This window comes from Bacillus rossius, unplaced genomic scaffold, assembly GCF_032445375.1.
Source record: "Bacillus rossius redtenbacheri isolate Brsri unplaced genomic scaffold, Brsri_v3 Brsri_v3_scf178, whole genome shotgun sequence".
NCBI lineage: Eukaryota > Metazoa > Arthropoda > Insecta > Phasmatodea > Bacillidae > Bacillus > Bacillus rossius.
In genome coordinates, this window is record NW_026962350.1 from 35,671 (window position 1) to 55,860 (window position 20,190).

Genomic DNA, 20,190 nt, shown 5'->3' on the forward strand with positions numbered 1-20,190 from the left:
GATGTCCTGCGCGGGCATGACCCCGACCCCCTCAAGGGCTGGCCCTGAGGCCTGGTCGTCGGAGAGACGGAACTCCACTGAAAAACCTGTGTTGTGTGCAGTTAAACTATTAAACGTGTGTCCCTATACGCTGGATGACTGGCTCGCCGCTGACCGTAACAGGCTAGGCTCGAGGTGACCCTTAAGGAATTTAAAAATCTTCCCCGGGTCGGCTGCCAGTCATGTGTCCACGAGCTACTGGTGACGCGACGCGAAGCGAAGAGGCAAGGCCGCACTCCGACGTCCGATCAGCTCGGAGGCTAGGTTGCTGTGCTCGGCCGCCGCTTGATCATCACTGGGGCGCAGCCCCTCAGCGCGGGGGAGGTACAAGCCTGTCAGGGCTCTTGTCCTCCCAAGTGGTCGTCATTATCGGAATGGGAGGAAAGAGAGGGATAGCCCCTCCCCTCCCCCCTCGTCTTTGGTTATTGAGTGCTGATTCCCAGCTGAATGTGTGGAGAGGAGGACTGAGAGCCACAGTTTCAGCCCCCCTTCCTTTCCCTTTGGTTTCCCCCTCCTGTCCTGCCTACCAGGGAAGGAGGGAGAGGCAGGGTAAAACATCCCCTGCCCCGATGGTGGCTAATTAAAATTTTGAATACTGTAGGTCTGGCCTGTTGGCATGTCTTAATTTTTGCCGAAAGTTTGGTGAGATTCTCGAATTTTCGAATTTACTTCTAATTATATGATGTAGGTGGCGCCAAGGCTGACAGTGAGGCTGCGTTGCGTAATTAAGGTGATTTTAACGGTCGGTAATATTTAATTAATTAATTAATCAATTATAGATTTATAGATTTAATTATATGATCCGCGCTGCAATGTAGGAGGAGCACGGAGTTTTTGTGTCTAATCTATTTAATTAATTTTAATTAGGTGTCATTTTGGGGCGTTTTAAGCGGCGGTTTATATCGGGGTTGTAATCGCCTAGGCGTTTAATTTCTGGGTTAGCATGAAGTGCGAGTTTCTTGAAGAATTTATTATTTCGGAAGAGTAAGTAATCTTTTACAAGAGGAATTTTAAGTCGGCTGTGTAAGTCTATTGTCCGTGTGAGTGGGGGCGCATCGCCGATTATCCTGAGAAATTTATTTTGAATTACCTGCAAAATTTGTTTTTGGTAGTTGGTAACATTGCCCCAGACTTCGTTACCGTACATAAACGCGGAACGGACAATAGACACGTAAAGGAGTAATTTTAAGTGGCGGGGTAGTTTATTACTCTTGAGGAGAGGGTACAGTAGGGATAGTTTGGCCATCGCTGCCCCCCGCACTTTGTGAATGTGTGTGGTCCAACGAAGCTTATTGTCTATAGTTAAACCTAAATACGTGGCAGTTTCAGTATAAGGAATTATTATATTATTTAGAGTTACGTTTTTTGAGGGTTTTAGTCTGCGAGAGGTGAGATTTAGAGCTTGCGACTTGGCTGGGTTAGTTTTAATTTTCCATTTAGTGAACCAGAGTTCTAAATCATTTAATTGTAGTTGAGTGCGGAGAACAGCGTAGGGAAGGTTAGGGTCGTGTGTGAAAATTACTGTGTCATCGGCGTACATTTGAATGGTGGAGTGAGTAACTGGGATGTCTGCAGTATATATATTGTACAGGAATGGCGAAATTGCCGAGCCCTGCGGTACACCTGCGGTGATTGGCCGGATAGTAGACTGACCTTTGTCTATTGATACGTAAAATTTTCTATTTTGAAAGTAGCTGCTTAGTAAATGGATGTAGCAGTCCGGGAAATTAAATGATATTAACTTTTGTAGGAGCCCCGGGATCCAGACCTTGTCAAATGCTTTGGCAACATCTAAAAATACTGCGATGGTGAATTCTTTTTTCTGCATGGCAGCCATGGTTTCTGTAGTAAATTTAGTAAGTGCATGAACTGTGGAGTGAGCTGAGCGGAAACCAAATTGTGTGTCCGGGATAATTTTGTGCACTGCCGCATGAGTTTGGAGCCTGGTTAAAAACAGTTTTTCAAAGATTTTACTAAGAGAGCTGAGCAGTGAAATAGGGCGTCTGTTTTCGGGAATTTTAGGATTTTTACCTGGTTTTGGTATAGTAATAATTTTAGCAGTCTTCCAGGAGCTGGGGAAGTGTTGAAACGTGAGTATGGCATTGAAAAGATCTGTTATGGCGGATAGAGCATTAAATGGCAGATTTTTAAGAAGTTGATAAGTAATTTTATCCTCACCTGGGGCTTTATTTAGTTTTACGTGTTTGATAATGCTGATTACTTCCGGGAGAGTGACTGGATCGGGAATGGAAGTGGGAGGGGAGTGATTGAAATTATTTATATTTTCTAAGAGCTCCTGCGTAAAAATCGGGTCTCCGATGTCGTTATTCGGTGTAAATTGCTGTTCGTAGCAATCGGCAATTGCGTTAGCTTTATCAGATGGTTCGTAGAGAAGTGTACCTGTCGGGGATTGAACCGGGTTAGAGTTCGTATTTTTAGTCGTGTTTCTTAATACTTTAGCTATTTTCCAGAATTTATTCATGCTATCAGAGAGATCAGCTACAAAGTGTTCCCAGTTATGTATTTTTAATTTGAGAAGTTCGTGCCTAAGTTGATTTTTAAGTGCGTAATATTTATTTTTATTTTCAATTGTGCGGAATTTTTGGTATTTATGGCGTGCTTGTCTTTTATTTATTAGGAGGAGGTCGGCATCCGGAAATGCATGTTTTAAAAATTCGCGCCTATTTAAAAACGTGGTGTGCTTTTTAACTATGTTTAAAAATGTATTTTGAATTATTTCGGCCGCGGGGTCTATTTGTTCTTTAGAAGTTATTATTATATTATTATTTTCAAATATTTCCTCTAATTCAATTTTAAATGTCTCCCAGTTGATGACCGGGGTTCGACAAAGTACTGGGTTTGGATGTGTTAGAACATGTGTTTCAATAACACAGTGTACAGGCAAATGGTCAGAATCAAGTTCTGGCAGAACTTTTAGTTGAATATTTATATTAGGAATATTAGTGAGAATTATATCTAAAACGTCTGGCTGATGGCTGATATTAGCATGGTAATGCGTGGGAGTGATCGGCGCATGGATTAAATATTTATTTTGTAGTGAGTGTTCGCTTAACACTGCCCCTTTGCGATTGTTATATCTACTGTTCCACTGTTTATGTTTTGCATTTAGATCACCCGCTATAATGAATGGGTGCGGTTGGTTTATTATTTCGTTGAGGTCTTTATTTAGCAGAGGTTTATTTGGCGAGCAGTAGGCTGCGACTAAAGTTATGTGGCCGGTATTTGTGCGAATATTTATAGACGTATTTTCTATGTGGCTGGTTTCTGAAGGTTTATTTATGTGGTGTTGAAGTCGGTTATGGACTAAAATTAGAGTTCCTCCTCCGGCAGTTACTCTGTCTGTGCGGTAAGTTATGTAATTTTTAATAGTGCAACGTTTTGTAGGTTTTAAAAATGTTTCGTTAATTAAGGCCACTTCCACTCCGTACTCCTCCAGAACTCTCTCAAGTTCGTAGAGTTGTGTGGTTATCCCATTAGCATTCCAGTACAGGATGGAAAGGGTACCTGGGTTCGGGGCAGGAGGATGTGTACCCATTAAACGGCCCCGGAGAAGGTTGTCAGGGCCTGCACCAGCAGGAGGGTCTTCATTGAGGGATCGGTGGCTGTGTTGGCAAGGAGCATGTAGGGCTTCATGTGTGCCATGAATGCGGCGAAGTTGGCATCGCGCAGGAAATTCATCAGGTCCCGGAGGTCGGACATGGCGGATTGGATGCCAGCACAGTCGCCGAGGGAGCTTGGAGTTGCGGTAGGAGCTTGGGAGAGGGGGGGTGGGTGTTGGGAAGGGGGGGGGGGGGAGGAGGGGGGGTGGGAGCTGGTGTGTGTTGCGGTACGATGATGCGTTGTGCGTTGTTGTTCGCCGCCTGTGCGAACGAGAAAGTTGGCACCACTGGCCTCGTGGGTGCGGGGGGTGGTAGCAGTGGGTAGTGAGCTGGTGTTGGCTGTGTCGCAAGAGGCTGCGCGAGTTCTGCGCGCGAAGACGCCTGATCCTGACGGAATTGCACATACTTCAGGTATTCGGGGCAAAGTTTGGAGTTCCCCTCGTGCACGCCATTTCCCTTGCAGTTCGCACAGTTGGGATTTTTGTTGAGGTTGGGACAGGCGGCGTATGTGTGGGGCCCGGCGCAGTGCTTGCATTTGGTGGCGAGTCGGCAGAAGTTGCGAGTGTGCAAAAACTTCCAACAGTTCTGACACTGCGCAACGTCCCCGACACGTTTGCGGTATTGTGTCACTTCAACACGGGTCATGTTGATAGTTGTGAGTGACGTGAGGCGAGGGAGGGTGTCATTCTTAGCGGCCGTGACGCTAAAGAGCGGTAGTGGCTCCTCCCAGGTGTTGGTGGGATCGGCAGGGTCCGCGCATTTTTTGTGGAATTGGTAGACGTCCAAGATGGTGTACCCACGTGCCTCCAAGTCTTCTCTGATTGATTCCGTTGGCGTGGCGCGCGGCATGCGGACAACAACTTTCTGAGGCAACTCAGAGGCTGTACAGAAAGTGTAGTACGGGACTGGCACTGAATCAAGGTATTTTTTGAGAGATTGGTATGCCTGCAAGTGTTCGCACGCGATCTGCAGGCCCTCGCGCACGAGAGAAATCTGCGCGGCCCCTGGGGCGAGAGATCGCATGCGAGCCACTAGCTGGCTGTAGAGAGACTGGTCTGGAACGACCAGCCTGAGCGCGTGTTTGCGCGGTCCTGAGTCACGCGGGGTGCGGGTGGAGGGGGCGGCTGCGCCCTGATTGGCCGGAGCTGGAGCGGGTGGAGAGGGGGCGCTGGAGGGCCCTGCCGTGGGTCGGGACGCGTCTGCCTCCGCGAGCGTGGCGAAGCGATTTGTAACCGCGATTTCAGGTGGCCTGACTGCTGGCGCTGTTGTTCGCTGCCGTTTCCGCTGCATGGTCCATTCAGCTTGTCGCTCCTGTTCCTCCTCTCGCTGCTCTGCTGCATTCTTTTCTTTTTCCTGGAAGTGCAGCCAGGCCCTGAATTTCGCCATGTCGCTCGCGGGGACCATGAGCGGCGCGGAGTCGGTAGGAGGGACAGAGGTGGTCGTGTCCATGTTCGTGGGTTCCTGGGGGGGTGCGGTGTCTGATATGGTGTGGTCAGGTACCTGTACCTGAAAAGTACCTCCCTCGTAGGAGATTAGGGCTGCGCCAGGCGGAAGGTTGTCCAGAATTGACAGGGACGGGATGTCCTGTTCCTGCATGCCACTGGCCCCTTCCCCAGCCGGCCCCAGGACGCGGGTGTAGGAGGGGGGGGAGGTTGCTGGAATGCCTGTCTGTTGCTTTAAGAGCGTGTGGTCTGTCAAAAACGTATCCCTAATCGCTGTGAGGGGGCTCGCCGCTGACCCGAGAGGGCTAGGCTCGAGATGACCTGTCGAGTTGTTAAAAATTAACTCGCAGGTCGGCTGCCACCCTCGTGTCCACGAGCTATCGAAGCGGTGCGAAGCGAAGAAGGAGGCAGGGCCGCACTGCGACGATCCGAACAGCTCCGAGGTCGCGATGCCTCTGTCGTTAGTTTCTATGGATCGACTTCTGTGCTGTGATTGGCTGTTCTCGCCAGCCAATGGAGATGCCGGGCCAATCGCAGTGCACCACAGCTTTAACAAAACTGTTGAAATTTTTACAGCACGCGCAATCGGCGCTGGGACTCGCAGTGTACACATCGCAGGAAGCTCTCTGACTGCTCCGCCTGGGGGTTCATTGCCTCTGACGGCGCGGAAGGGGGGCGAAATGCATTGTGTAGGCCGAGTACCAGGGGCGCAGTGACTGGCTGCTACCGATCGCGTCCGCGGGTGGCGGATAGCGGAGCTCCAGCTGTGATGAGCAGCTGGAGTTGTCAGGAATACACAAATACTGACTCGCGGACCAATCAGAGGCGTCACTGGTGGCTTGGGCGGCCTGGAGAAGACACAAGTTTCGCCAGAAGCAGACCGTCGGGATCGCTGCAGCCCTTTTCGTGGCTCGCTGGCGTCACACACAAAACTGGGGGCAACGCGAAATACCGTGGCGTCAGTTAGGGGGTGAATGGTATCGCCCTGCCCCATGTCATGAAAGGCTAACTGCACGCACGAAGAAAGAAGCGGACAGCGAGAGGCGAAGAATCGACAGGCTGCCCGACCACGAGTGCGCGCGGCGCGGCGCGGGCTCTGGCTTGCCTGCGGGCCTGCGAGAGTTCGTGCCGCGGCCGCGAGAGGCGCGGCGGAGCTGCGTGTTCCGCGCGCGGCCGCCAGGCTGCGGGCGGGGCGCGCAGTTCGCTGTGAGTCGGCAGGGCCTCTGCAGGCGCGCGCGCGAAAGCGAGCCTGTGGGTGCTCTGTCGGGCCTATACGCAGGCCGGCCCTCAGCCACTCATTGCACTCGGCCTCACCATCCGAGTCGCCCTAAACATGCGTGCTGCCTGCCACGCACTACAGGCCATCAGGCCGCTACATCCGCCTACAGTTGCTGCGGCCCGGCAGCTGTAGGCTATGCTACCTAAATCCCGCTCCCCGTTTTCCCCTCGGGCCATCGGGCGAGCGCTAACTTCTTAAACCGGGCAGTAGGTTTTTCTCCAGTGCGATCGCTGGTTTTACTACTGCATCCCACTTTGCTACTCCCTGCGAACTGCCGGGGCGCTAATTGCCGCGCCCCTGCAGTGTTTCGCATATTAAATTCACTCGCGGGCAGGTGGCCTCACTCACGAGAGTGATGGAGGGCACCAGCCATTGGCTTACTTTACTACGAAACGCGTATAGGTCCTAGACCTGGAACGTACTAAGATTCCTCCCGTAAAATCACTCCCACTAGGTGTTGGACTCGCAATCACTTCGGTTGTGCGAGACAGACTTCAGCGTGGAGGGGCTGTTGTCAAAAAAAAAAAAAAAAAAAAAATTACAGCACGCGCAGACGGACCACGATGGCGCGCACGAAGCAGACGGCTCGTAAATCTACTGGAGGCAAAGCGCCGCGCAAGCAGCTGGCCACCAAGGCGGCTCGCAAGAGCGCGCCGGCCACGGGGGGAGTGAAGAAGCCACATCGCTACCGCCCTGGCACTGTCGCGCTGCGAGAAATCAGGCGCTACCAGAAAAGTACCGAGCTGCTTATCCGCAAGCTGCCCTTCCAGCGCCTGGTGCGAGAGATCGCCCAGGACTTCAAGACAGACTTGCGCTTCCAGAGCTCGGCCGTCATGGCGCTGCAGGAGGCCAGCGAGGCTTACCTGGTGGGGCTCTTCGAGGACACCAATTTGTGCGCCATCCACGCCAAGAGGGTCACCATCATGCCCAAGGACATCCAGCTTGCCCGGCGTATCCGTGGCGAGCGTGCTTGAGTTCCTTGCCATTTTTTTTGCAAGGGGGGAAAAAAAAAACAGCCCTTATTAGGGCTAAAAATAACTGTCAAATTTGAAAGGAAAACAGTTGTCTGGCGTTTTGTACCTATTAGCTGTCGTTGACCTTTACCCAGCCAATAATATATTACATTAATAAGAATTTGGAAAAACACAGTTATAGTGTCTGTGTTTTGAGGTGGTTGTTTATATTGTACACAAAAGATTTGCACACAATGCAATGTATTCTGCATAGGAAATAAAAACTCTTCAAACAGTGCCTGTCTGCAGTAGCAGCACCATCAGCAGCAGCAGCAGCAGCAGCAGCAGCAGCATAAAGTTCACCATTAATACCCTGAGACCTAATCCTTACAAAAAAAAATATGTGTGTGTGTGTGTATATATGTGTATATATATATATATGCTGAAATAAGAGTGAGATGTTTGTAAGACGTTTTCCTGCTTAAAAACTTTAAATAATTTTGCACCTAAACTATACACACAATGTAATTGATAAATTTCTTTATTTATTTATTTATTTCCCCCGCTTCAAATACCATAAGAAATTTTTTAACCAGAATTTTACCTAACGGCAGAGGTGTGGCTATAGGAGGCAATGATTGCAACAACTGATACCTTCATGACTAGTATTGTTGGCCCTTAGAAGGGCCGATAAGGTGGTACAGTGCCACAGAAAGTGCCAGCGGTCCTGCTGGCATCTTCATTTCCGCTTTGGGGCTGCTTTCTTGGGCGACTTGCTCTTTGGGGCAACCTTCTTTGGCTTTGGAGCACGGGGTTTCTTCGTGGGAGGTTTGGACACCTTTTTTGCCTTTGAAGGTGCCTTCTTGGGCTTGGGGGTTGCAGCTGCTGCCTTTTTTTTCTTTTCTGCTGTAGGCGGAGTCTTCTTGACTGGTTTCTTGCCCACCGCTGCCTTCTTGGCTACGGATCGCTTCTTTTCCTTAGGGGCAGCTGCACCACGCTTGCCGCTTGGAGCCTTGGGCTGGTCCGGAGCACCGGTGGTCCCTGAAGCCAGCTTGAAGGAGCCAGACGCACCCTTGCCTTTGGTTTGGACAAGCTCGCCGCTAGCCACTGCTGCCTTCAAGTATTTCTTGATGAAAGGTGCCAGCTTTTCCGCATCTACTTTGTAGGTAGAGGCGACGTATTTCTTGATGGCTTGCAGTGATGAGCCGCCCCTTTCCTTGAGGCTCTTGATCGCAGAGGCCACCATTTCAGATGTGCGCGGGTGCGCGGGCTTGGCTCGTGGCTTCTTCGACGCAGCCTTGCCTTTCTTCGGGGAAGCTGCCTGTGATGGGGCAACAGCTGGTGCTGCAGTCGCTGCTGCGGTATCTGCCATGACGAGACTGATCCTACAGAATGCAAGAGCAAAGTGAAAATAAAATTTTTCTCTGGTTTTTTTTTTTTTTTTTTTTTTTCCTAACCTAACTAATAACTAAGTGTATTTGGGAGGGGTCTGGGTAGGGAAGACTCTAAGTGCGTCTCAGGCCGAAGCCTATACGCTCTAAGCATGCAGGTTATGAACCATGCAGGAGAGGAAGCATGCATCATGTGCTAGGAGGGGATTGGCCAGCCATGGCAACGTTTTAGCCATGACTAACTCCCCTCACTGACTATTCTAAGTTAAAAACTAGATAAGTTGGGCCCAGGTAAAACCTGCATAGACACAGGGAAAACCCTGGGCACTGACATGCGGGATGCAAAATTTCATGCATTAATTACAAGCAGGTTGGTTACAGGAAACAGAAGGATGGTTCTGGAAGAAGAGTTGGACAGAGTAGAAAGACTACTAAGCAAATGGGCGGGAGCTTGGACATTTTGTCCGCATTTAGTTTGGTGGCACTGGTTGTTTCGGGGGCGACTTTAGTCGTTTCCCCCAGGCTGCCAGCCAGCCTGGTGTTTGAGAAGGGGAAAAAAAAAATTTTTTGTTATGTATATATATATATATACACGCTCAGGCTTATATACATACATATACACACGCATACATATCGTTTGGTATGCATGTTGTGTGTGTGCGATGTCACACTAGTTGCAATGGTAGCTGGTATTCAAAATCTCATGCCATCAGAAACACGACCGGCACTGGAGGTGAGGCCTGCCAGGCGAGCCATGCCCATCAGGCATAAAGAGTCAGCCCTAACAACACAGGCAGTGAACCCTGAGGCAGGTTAGAACATACACCTGCGTGCTTCGGACCATTTTGAATAAGCATCATGTTTGGTTATCACATGTATTACAGCCATCTGTGTGTTTATTTAGGTGTAATTCAAAATCTCATGCCATCAGAAACACGACCGGCGCTGGAGGTGAGGCCTGCCAGGCGGGCCATGCCCATCAGGCATAAAGAGTCAGCCCTAACAACACAGGCAGTGAACCCTGAGGCAGGTTAGTACATACACCTGCGTGCTTCGGACCATTTTGAATTATTATAATCATGTTTGGTTATTACATAATCACATAATTAATTGTCATGTATGATAATTAGGGCGCTTATGTTCTTAATTTACTTAACTTATAACTAAGGGGGTGAAACCTTAAATTTATATTATATTAACTTTTACTTATTATCGAGGGGCTGCCAGCACACATGTGTATTGTGCGCGAACTTTGTTTCATTTGTAATGCACACACTGCCCTTAATTATGCGTAAGCATAGGCAGATTTGTTGCTCGGCCAATCAGAGTGCGCCTCGCCCGCAGCTACGGCGGGCGGTGCGCCAGGATTGATTTCGGAAGCTTATACTTCTGTGTATTATTTGGGTCGTAGTTTCCAAGGGAGGAAATATGTGGATTTAAATTATTCACGCATTTATCGTAAAAATTTTGGGTTGTGCGGATATAAAAATCTTGCAAAGTTTCAGTGTTAGTTTCGCTGTGCAAGTTCTCTACTGGACAGTATATCGGGGCGTCTGCAGCGATTCGAATGCACCTATTCTGAACTCGCTGCAGTTTTATTAGATGGCAGTATGCAGCAGTAGCCCAGACTGGGGCTGCATACGTGATTATCGGGCGTATGAGAGCTTTGTAGAGCAGTAATCCGTTTTTGACTGTGCTGCCACATCGCCTGCTCATTACAGGATATAATGCGCGCATTCTAACCTGAGCTTGGGTTTGTTTAATGTCAATGTGCTGTCTCCACAGGAGTTTCCTATCCATGTGGACACCTAGGTATTTAACTACGTCCTTGTGAGGGATTGGCTCATCAAATAGACGTAGTTGCGGCCTGTTGTCGGCTGGCGGGAGGTTTTTGCGTGTAAACACAATCGCCTCAGACTTGGTCGTGTTTACTTTTATGCGCCAGGCTGTACACCACTGTTCAACTTCAGTGAGCGCAGTCTGGAGCCTGGTAGTGGCCAGCTGTAGGTTATGAGATCTGCTATACAGTACAGTGTCGTCTGCATAGCAGCCTAGCTTGACTAGTCTGTGTGCGGGGCGAGGCATGTCGCGTACATATATATTAAATAGTACTGGGCCTAGGATGCTGCCCTGCGGCACTCCGGCTTTAATTAATTTTAGGTCAGACGTTGCCCCTTCAGATGACACTCTAAAGGTTCTGCCTGCTAGATAGGATGCAATGAGTTTAGTGTAGCAATCCGGGAAGTTTGCTTCATACATTTTATATATTAGCCCTGCATGAAAAACTCTATCAAAGGCCTTTTCTACATCGAGAAACGTAGCAACTACGTAGTCTTGGACGTTGAATGCGCTGGTTATCTCTTCGGTAAGACGGACCAGTTGATGGGTAGTCGAATGAGCACTGCGAAAGCCAAATTGCTCATTTGGCAGCAAGTTATGTTCGTGTATGTGTACTTTGAGTCTGTGTAAAATTATGCGCTCCGCAACTTTAGACACAGTACTTAAGAGGCTTATTGGCCTGTAGTTCTGGGGCAGTGTTTTGTCCTTGCCCGGCTTGTGGAAGACTATTACTTTAGCTTCCTTCCACTGGGAGGGAAAAATATTCAGTCTGAGCATTGCATTAATGCATTCAGCCAGATATTCTAAGGCTTCGTCTGGAAGCTGTTTGAGAACAACTGCTTGTATGCCGTCGTTCCCAGGGGCTTTTCGCGGCTTCATATTCTTGATAGCACGCTTAATTTCTTGGGCCTGGGTGGGGAGAGGCTCAGAGATAGTGGGCTGGTGCAGTTTAGCGCGGAGTTCGCGGTAAATTTGTGCAGTGAATGGCCTGTCGCAAGGCTGCAAATTGGGCTGGAATGCTGTTTCTAAGGTGCTTGCGAAAGCATGCGCCTTGTCCTGGGGAAGAAATGCAAGTCCATTATTTGTTTGGAGGGGTGGAATTTTATCAAATTTATTCAAAATTCGCTTAGTCATTGCCCAGGCACTCCCGTCCTGTACATTGAGCTTCGCGATTTTGGCTTCCCACTGGCTGCTACGCCACAACGAGAGTTCATCTGATATAGCAGTTTGAAGCTCGTTGATTCTGCGTTTGATAATGTGCGTGCGTCGCCGTGTGTATTCGCGGCGCAGTCTGTTCTTTTGCGATATCATATCGCAAATGTATGCTGGCATCTCGTCATGCACTAACTTAACCTCCTTTTCTGGGATGCACTGGCTAATTCCGTCTTGAATTTTCGCGGTAAAATTTGTTATAGCGGTTTCTAAATTATCACTATTATTTATTTCATCAAGTTCTGAAAGATTTAGTGACAAAAAATTTTTAAAACTGACCCAATCTGCATTTTTGTAATCCCTAACTTTGCGAGGTGGATTTGATTCGACATTTGCGTCGTCAAAAATTAAGTGAATAGGGAAGTGGTCAGACGTTAAGTCGTGTACAACTTCGAGTTCGAATCCCGAGTTCACATGTTTATTAATAACGATGTCTAGAACATCTGGGAGAACCCCCACACGCCCTGTGTCGTGTGTGGGCTCCATGGGAGCATGAATTTGGTAGTTGTGATTTAATTGGTGGTTATAAAGAATTGTACCATTCTGTGTGGCTCGCCTGCTGTTCCACTCTCTGTGTTTAGCATTTATGTCTCCTAAAGCGAGGAAGGTCGGGGCCGCCCCATACAGGGCGTCCAGATCAGCCTCGCTCAGGGACCTACCTGGTCGCGCATACATAGAAATAATTTTTATGTTTTGCCTGTTAATAGTTAGGTTTATGGCTATCGCTTCAAGATTGTGAAAAGCGGGGAGCTGCCACTCTGTGTGCTTTATACTTTTATGAACAAGAAGAGCCACTCCTCCGCCTCTGTGATTTACTCTGTCGCGCCTATAGATTACATAATTTAATATAGTAATTCTATCAGTCGGAGTTAAGTGGGTTTCATTAATCGCAGCTATTTTTATTTTGTATTTTTCTAAGTGGTGAATTAATTCCGGTATTTTATTTTTAATGGCGCGTGCATTCCAGAATAGGAGGGACTTAAGACTATGGGCCGCGGTTGGTATGCAACACTGGGCCGGATTACGAGCTGCCATTGAGCTTGGCAGCCAGTGTCTGGACGAAGCCCATCATCGCATGGACTTTTTCTGTTAGGGAAACAGATGGGTCGCACCATATAACCATAAGCTGGCACATGGGGACGATTGTGGCCGCCAGATTTTCATCCGTGTTGAAAGTGCGCGACTGCTCGAGCACTTTCTGGAAGTCAGCCAGGCCCGGTTTCGAGGCTGGCTGCTGTTGGGGCGCGGGCGGTGCAGTTGGCAGCACTGGAGCTGCGTCTACCGCCATGCTCGTCTCAGGTGCCGGGGCTACCTGCGGCCGGGAGAGCGCGGTCGTGCGCTTCGCCGGGGCTGGCGCAGCCTTAGCTGCTACGAGCTTATCCTGGGCAGGCTGTCGCGGCCTGTCCTGCCCAGGCTGCGGGGGCCTTTCCTGAATGGGTCGCGGGGGTTTGCCTTGGCCATTTTTGTGGCCCGTCGGGTGTTTTTTGAACCCCTTCCGCTGCCAGGGGTTGTTCGCCAGCACTGGGTAGTCCAGCTCGTTGTAGCTGGGCTCGCAGTGCTGCTCCAGGGGCGCGAATCGGTTGCCACCTGCCAGCTGCAGGTAGTCGCCGAAGCTCTGGGGAGGAGGGTACCTCGGTGGACCCCAGGGGTTTTGCCTCGGGGGGCCAGAGAAGCCCGGAGGGGGCCGTGGCATCGGTTGCGGCTGGGGCTGCATTGCAGCGCGCCTGTTTTCGCGCAAGTCGCGGCGAGACTGTTGCTCGCGCTGCTTGCGTACCTGGGGCGGAAGGTGCCTGCGGGTCTCTTTTTTATAGACCTGGCAGCCCTTGTAGTTTGCGCAGTGTGCCTCCTTACAATGCGCGCACTTTTTGTGCTCCTGGTTGCCCCCATTGGGGCAGTCGGGAGCGCGGTGTGGCCCGCTGCACCACCGGCACACAGGGGCCGCGTGGCAGGCCTTGCCAACGTGGTTGTAGCGTTGGCAGACGCTACATTGGGAGGGGCCTGAGGGGCGACGGTAGTCGTCGACACGCACGAGCATGCCGGCGAACTCCTTGAGGCCGTAGATGCGCTCAGAGTCGCAGCTCTGAGGCACCTCTATCACTAGCGCATCGCACTTTTCGCGTCGCTGCCGGTTCTCCAGGAACCAGTGGTTCTGGACCGGCAGAATGAGTGAACTGAATTCCTCCTGGAGGAACTCAGATGGGGTGTGGCGGTGCACTCCGCGCAATACAAATTTCTTCGGCACTTCGTCCCGCTGAAGAAGGACGGAGTGCTGGGCGCCGATAGCCTGCAGTGCTTTGACTGCCCTGTGATAGTCGGGGACTGAGGCCACGTTGACCTGTATCTCGTCTCGGCCGCGGTTCTGGCAGGTGAATTTTTCCTGCACTGACTGTTTAAGGGCGGTGTACACCCTTGGGTACTGGTGCCCCTGGTCGAGGAAAACGAACAGGGGCTTGATTCGCGGTGCCCTCTTGGGGCTCTCGGTCGCGGTCGCGATTGGTTGCTGAGAGCGGGGGGTGGGGCCCGCCTCGTCGTCGCTGCTGCCCGCACCGGACACCTCCGTGTGCGGACGCTTAGCACGCTTGCCAGTGGCCACTGACCAGCCGCTGGAATCGTCGTTGCTAGGCCCTGAGGGGGCCTCGCTTTCTGTCATCTCGACAGCGTCGCTCATGTCGTCGTGGTAGCCTACGCTCGGGTCCACCCACTGACCGTCCCCCGGGGCTAAGTTAGCCGGGTTCAGGCTAGGCTATAGGGGAGCTAGCTCCCCGGGTGTTGCCGAGTTGTTGGTTGCCAATAACTTACTTTACCGCAGCTCACTCTTACCGCCTGTGCGCATATAGCACACAGGCACCTTTCAATACACCGCTGGGTAGCACTAAGAAGTGCTAACCACAGCTTGGGCGTCGACGATCTATAAATTCACGGCGAGCAGCTCCGGGACACGTCCGTCCTCTACCGAAACGCAGCTGGAACTCCCCTCCCAGCCTTTTCTCTCGTTTTTTTTTTTTTCCTAACCTAACTAATAACTAAGTGTATTTGGGAGGGGTCTGGGTAGGGAAGACTCTAAGTGCGTCTCAGGCCGAAGCCTATACGCTCTAAGCATGCAGGTTATGAACCATGCAGGAGAGGAAGCATGCATCATGTGCTAGGAGGGGATTGGCCAGCCATGGCAACGTTTTAGCCATGACTAACTCCCCTCACTGACTATTCTAAGTTAAAAACTAGATAAGTTGGGCCCAGGTAAAACCTGCATAGACACAGGGAAAACCCTGGGCACTCACATGCGGGATGCAAAATTTCATGCATTAATTACAAGCAGGTTGGTTACAGGAAACAGAAGGATGGTTCTGGAAGAAGAGTTGGACAGAGTAGAAAGACTACTAAGCAAGTGGGCGGGAGCTTGGACATTTTGTCCGCATTTAGTTTGGTGGCACTGGTTGTTTCGGGGGCGACTTTAGTCGTTTCCCCCAGGCTGCCAGCCAGCCTGGTGTTTGAGAAGGGGAAAAAAAAAATTGTGTTATGTATATATATATATATACACGCTCAGGCATATATACATATATATACACACGCATACATATCGTTTGGTATGCATGTTGTGTGTGTGCGATGTCACACTAGTTGCAATGGTAGCTGGTATTCAAAATCTCATGCCATCAGAAACACGACCGGCACTGGAGGTGAGGCCTGCCAGGCGAGCCATGCCCATCAGGCATAAAGAGTCAGCCCTAACAACACAGGCAGTGAACCCTGAGGCAGGTTAGAACATACACCTGCGTGCTTCGGACCATTTTGAATAAGCATCATGTTTGGTTATCACATGTATTACAGCCATCTGTGTGTTTATTTAGGTGTAATTCAAAATCTCATGCCATCAGAAACACGACCGGCGCTGGAGGTGAGGCCTGCCAGGCGGGCCATGCCCATCAGGCATAAAGAGTCAGCCCTAACAACACAGGCAGTGAACCCTGAGGCAGGTTAGTACATACACCTGCGTGCTTCGGACCATTTTGAATTATTATAATCATGTTTGGTTATTACATAATCACATAATTAATTGTCATGTATGATAATTAGGGCGCTTATGTTCTTAATTTACTTAACTTATAACTAAGGGGGTGAAACCTTAAATTTATATTATATTAACTTTTACTTATTATCGAGGGGCTGCCAGCACACATGTGTATTGTGCGCGAACTTTGTTTCATTTGTAATGCACACACTGCCCTTAATTATGCGTAAGCATAGGCAGATTTGTTTTGCCGGCCTGCCACGAGTCCGTGGAAGGCCGGCGCGGGAGGTACCGAGCGCCGGCAACTAGTTTTGTTTGGGGGGGGTCGTGCGCTGATTGGCTGTCAGGCTCGGCCAATCAGAGGGCGCCTCGCCCGCACCTACGGCGGGCGGTGCGCCAGGATTGATTTCGGAAGCTTATACTTCTGTGTATTATTTGGGTCGTAGTTTCCAAGGGAGGAAATATGTGGATTTAAATTATTCACGCATTTATCGTAAAAATTTTGGGTTGTGCGGATATAAAAATCTTGCAAAGTTTCAGTGTTAGTTTCGCTGTGCAAGTTCTCTACTGGACAGTATATCGGGGCGTCTGCAGCGATTCGAATGCACCTATTCTGAACTCGCTGCAGTTTTATTAGATGGCAGTATGCAGCAGTAGCCCAGACTGGGGCTGCATACGTGATTATCGGGCGTATGAGAGCTTTGTAGAGCAGTAATCCGTTTTTGACTGTGCTGCCACATCGCCTGCTCATTACAGGATATAATGCGCGCATTCTAACCTGAGCTTGGGTTTGTTTAATGTCAATGTGCTGTCTCCACAGGAGTTTCCTATCCATGTGGACACCTAGGTATTTAACTACGTCCTTGTGAGGGATTGGCTCATCAAATAGACGTAGTTGCGGCCTGTTGTCGGCTGGCGGGAGGTTTTTGCGTGTAAACACAATCGCCTCAGACTTGGTCGTGTTTACTTTTATGCGCCAGGCTGTACACCACTGTTCAACTTCAGTGAGCGCAGTCTGGAGCCTGGTAGTGGCCAGCTGTAGGTTATGAGATCTGCTATACAGTACAGTGTCGTCTGCATAGCAGCCTAGCTTGACTAGTCTGTGTGCGGGGCGAGGCATGTCGCGTACATATATATTAAATAGTACTGGGCCTAGGATGCTGCCCTGCGGCACTCCGGCTTTAATTAATTTTAGGTCAGACGTTGCCCCTTCAGATGACACTCTAAAGGTTCTGCCTGCTAGATAGGATGCAATGAGTTTAGTGTAGCAATCCGGGAAGTTTGCTTCATACATTTTATATATTAGCCCTGCATGAAAAACTCTATCAAAGGCCTTTTCTACATCGAGAAACGTAGCAACTACGTAGTCTTGGACGTTGAATGCGCTGGTTATCTCTTCGGTAAGACGGACCAGTTGATGGGTAGTCGAATGAGCACTGCGAAAGCCAAATTGCTCATTTGGCAGCAAGTTATGTTCGTGTATGTGTACTTTGAGTCTGTGTAAAATTATGCGCTCCGCAACTTTAGACACAGTACTTAAGAGGCTTATTGGCCTGTAGTTCTGGGGCAGTGTTTTGTCCTTGCCCGGCTTGTGGAAGACTATTACTTTAGCTTCCTTCCACTGGGAGGGAAAAATATTCAGTCTGAGCATTGCATTAATGCATTCAGCCAGATATTCTGAGGCTTCGTCTGGAAGCTGTTTGAGAACAACTGCTTGTATGCCGTCGTTCCCAGGGGCTTTTCGCGGCTTCATATTCTTGATAGCACGCTTAATTTCTTGGGCCTGGGTGGGGAGAGGCTCAGAGATAGTGGGCTGGTGCAGTTTAGCGCGGAGTTCGCGGTAAATTTGTGCAGTGAATGGCCTGTCGCAAGGCTGCAAATTGGGCTGGAATGCTGTTTCTAAGGTGCTTGCGAAAGCATGCGCCTTGTCCTGGGGAAGAAATGCAAGTCCATTATTTGTTTGGAGGGGTGGAATTTTATCAAATTTATTCAAAATTCGCTTAGTCATTGCCCAGGCACTCCCGTCCTGTACATTGAGCTTCGCGATTTTGGCTTCCCACTGGCTGCTACGCCACAACGAGAGTTCATCTGATATAGCAGTTTGAAGCTCGTTGATTCTGCGTTTGATAATGTGCGTGCGTCGCCGTGTGTATTCGCGGCGCAGTCTGTTCTTTTGCGATATCATATCGCAAATGTATGCTGGCAGCTCGTCATGCACTAACTTAACCTCCTTTTCTGGGATGCACTGGCTAATTCCGTCTTGAATTTTCGCGGTAAAATTTGTTATAGCGGTTTCTAAATTATCACTATTATTTATTTCATCAAGTTCTGAAAGATTTAGTGACAAAAAATTTTTAAAACTGACCCAATCTGCATTTTTGTAATCCCTAACTTTGCGAGGTGGATTTGATTCGACATTTGCGTCGTCAAAAATTAAGTGAATAGGGAAGTGGTCAGACGTTAAGTCGTGTACAACTTCGAGTTCGAATCCCGAGTTCACACGTTTATTAATAACGATGTCTAGAACATCTGGGAGAACCCCCACACGCCCTGTGTCGTGTGTGGGCTCCATGGGAGCATGAATTTGGTAGTTGTGATTTAATTGGTGGTTATAAAGAATTGTACCATTCTGTGTGGCTCGCCTGCTGTTCCACTCTCTGTGTTTAGCATTTATGTCTCCTAAAGCGAGGAAGGTCGGGGCCGCCCCATACAGGGCGTCCAGATCAGCCTCGCTCAGGGACCTACCTGGTCGCGCATACATAGAAATAATTTTTATGTTTTGCCTGTTAATAGTTAGGTTAATGGCTATCGCTTCAAGATTGTGAAAAGCGGGGAGCTGCCACTCTGTGTGCTTTATACTTTTATGAACAAGAAGAGCCACTCCTCCGCCTCTGTGATTTACTCTGTCGCGCCTATAGATTACATAATTTAATATAGTAATTCTATCAGTCGGAGTTAAGTGGGTTTCATTAATCGCAGCTATTTTTATTTTGTATTTTTCTAAATGGTGAATTAATTCCGGTATTTTATTTTTAATGCCGCGTGCATTCCAGAATAGGAGGGACTTAAGACTATGGGCCGCGGTTGGTATGCAACACTGGGCCGGATTACGAGCTGCCATTAAGCTTGGCAGCAAGTGTTTGTACGAAGCCCATCATGGCTTGGACTTTGTCAGGCAGGGAGATGGCTGGGTCGCACCATATTACCATCAACTGGCACATGGGGACGATTGTTTCGGCCAGTTCGAGTCCTTGTTAAAGGTACTCGACTTTGTCAGTACTTGCATGAAGTCAGCCAAGCCAGGTTGGGCTGGCTGCTCCGTGCGCATGGGCGGGGCTGTCGGCTGCTCTGAGGCCAAGTCGATCAGCATGTCAGCCTCAGGAGCAGGTGCTACCTGGGGCTGCCTGGGCGGGGGCGTTCGCTGCGCCGGGGCTGCTGGAGCCAGTCTGGTGGCCAGCGGCTTGGGCTGGGCAGGCTGCTTATCGCGAGCAGGCTGCTGTGCCCTCTCCTGGGGGGGCTGCTGCGGTTTGCCCTGGCCATTTTTGTGGCCAGTGGCATTTTTCTTGGGCCCCTGGGGCCCCCTTGGCTTGCGCAGCCAAGGGTTGTTGGCCAGGACTGGGTACTCCAGCTCGTTGTACCCCTGGCTGCACTGCTGCAGAGGTGTCCAGGGGTTGACGCCAGCCTGGGCCATGTACTGGCCGAAAGTGGCGGGCGGTGGGTACCTGGTGGGGCCCCAGGGATTCTGCCTGGGGGGGCCCTGGTAGCCTGAGGGGCCTGACTGCGGAGGCTGGGCAGCAGCCCGCCTATTTTCCCGCACGTCGCGGCGAGACTGTTGCTCGCGCCTCTTGCGGACGTCGGGGGGCAGGTGACGGCGGGTCTCCTTCTTATAGGCCTGGCAGCCCTTGAAATTGGCGCAGTGTGACTCTTTGCAATGAGCACACTTCTTGTGGTCAGGGTTGCCCCCATTGGGGCAGTCGGGGGCGCGGTGTGGCCCGCTGCACCACCGGCACACTGGGGCAGCATGGCAGGCCTTGCCAACATGGTTATAGCGTTGGCAAACGCTGCATTGGGCGGGGCCTGAGGGGCGCCTGTAGTCGACGACACGCACCAGCATGCCGCCGAATTCTGTCAGGGAGTAGATGCGCTCAGAATCGCACGTCTGAGGCACCTCAATGACCAGGGCGTCGCATTTTTCCCTGCGCAGCCTGTTCTCCAAGAACCAGTGGTTCTGGACAGGCAGGTTCAGGGCTGCAAATTCCTCCTGGAGGAAATCGGTCGGGGTGTGGCGGTGTACTCCGCGCAAGACGAATTTCTTGGGCACTTCGTCACTCTGAAGGAGGACGGAGTGCTGGGCGCCTATCGCCTTAAGGGCCTGGACTGCCCTTTGGTAGTCCGGGACGGACGCA

General features: G+C 50.3%; 1 protein-coding gene across 1 annotated transcript; it reads right to left on the reverse strand.

Moving 5' to 3' along the window:
* Positions 1-234: 234 nt before the first annotated feature.
* LOC134543785 (protein piccolo-like) lies at positions 235-19,685 on the reverse strand (the record flags this gene model as incomplete). Its single annotated transcript, XM_063388404.1, has 5 exons — positions 235-334; positions 4,621-5,165; positions 6,121-6,370; positions 13,887-14,312; positions 19,069-19,685. Coding segments are annotated over 5 exons (1,938 nt in total), but the record flags the coding sequence as incomplete, so codon positions are not given.
* Positions 19,686-20,190: the final 505 nt, after the last annotated feature.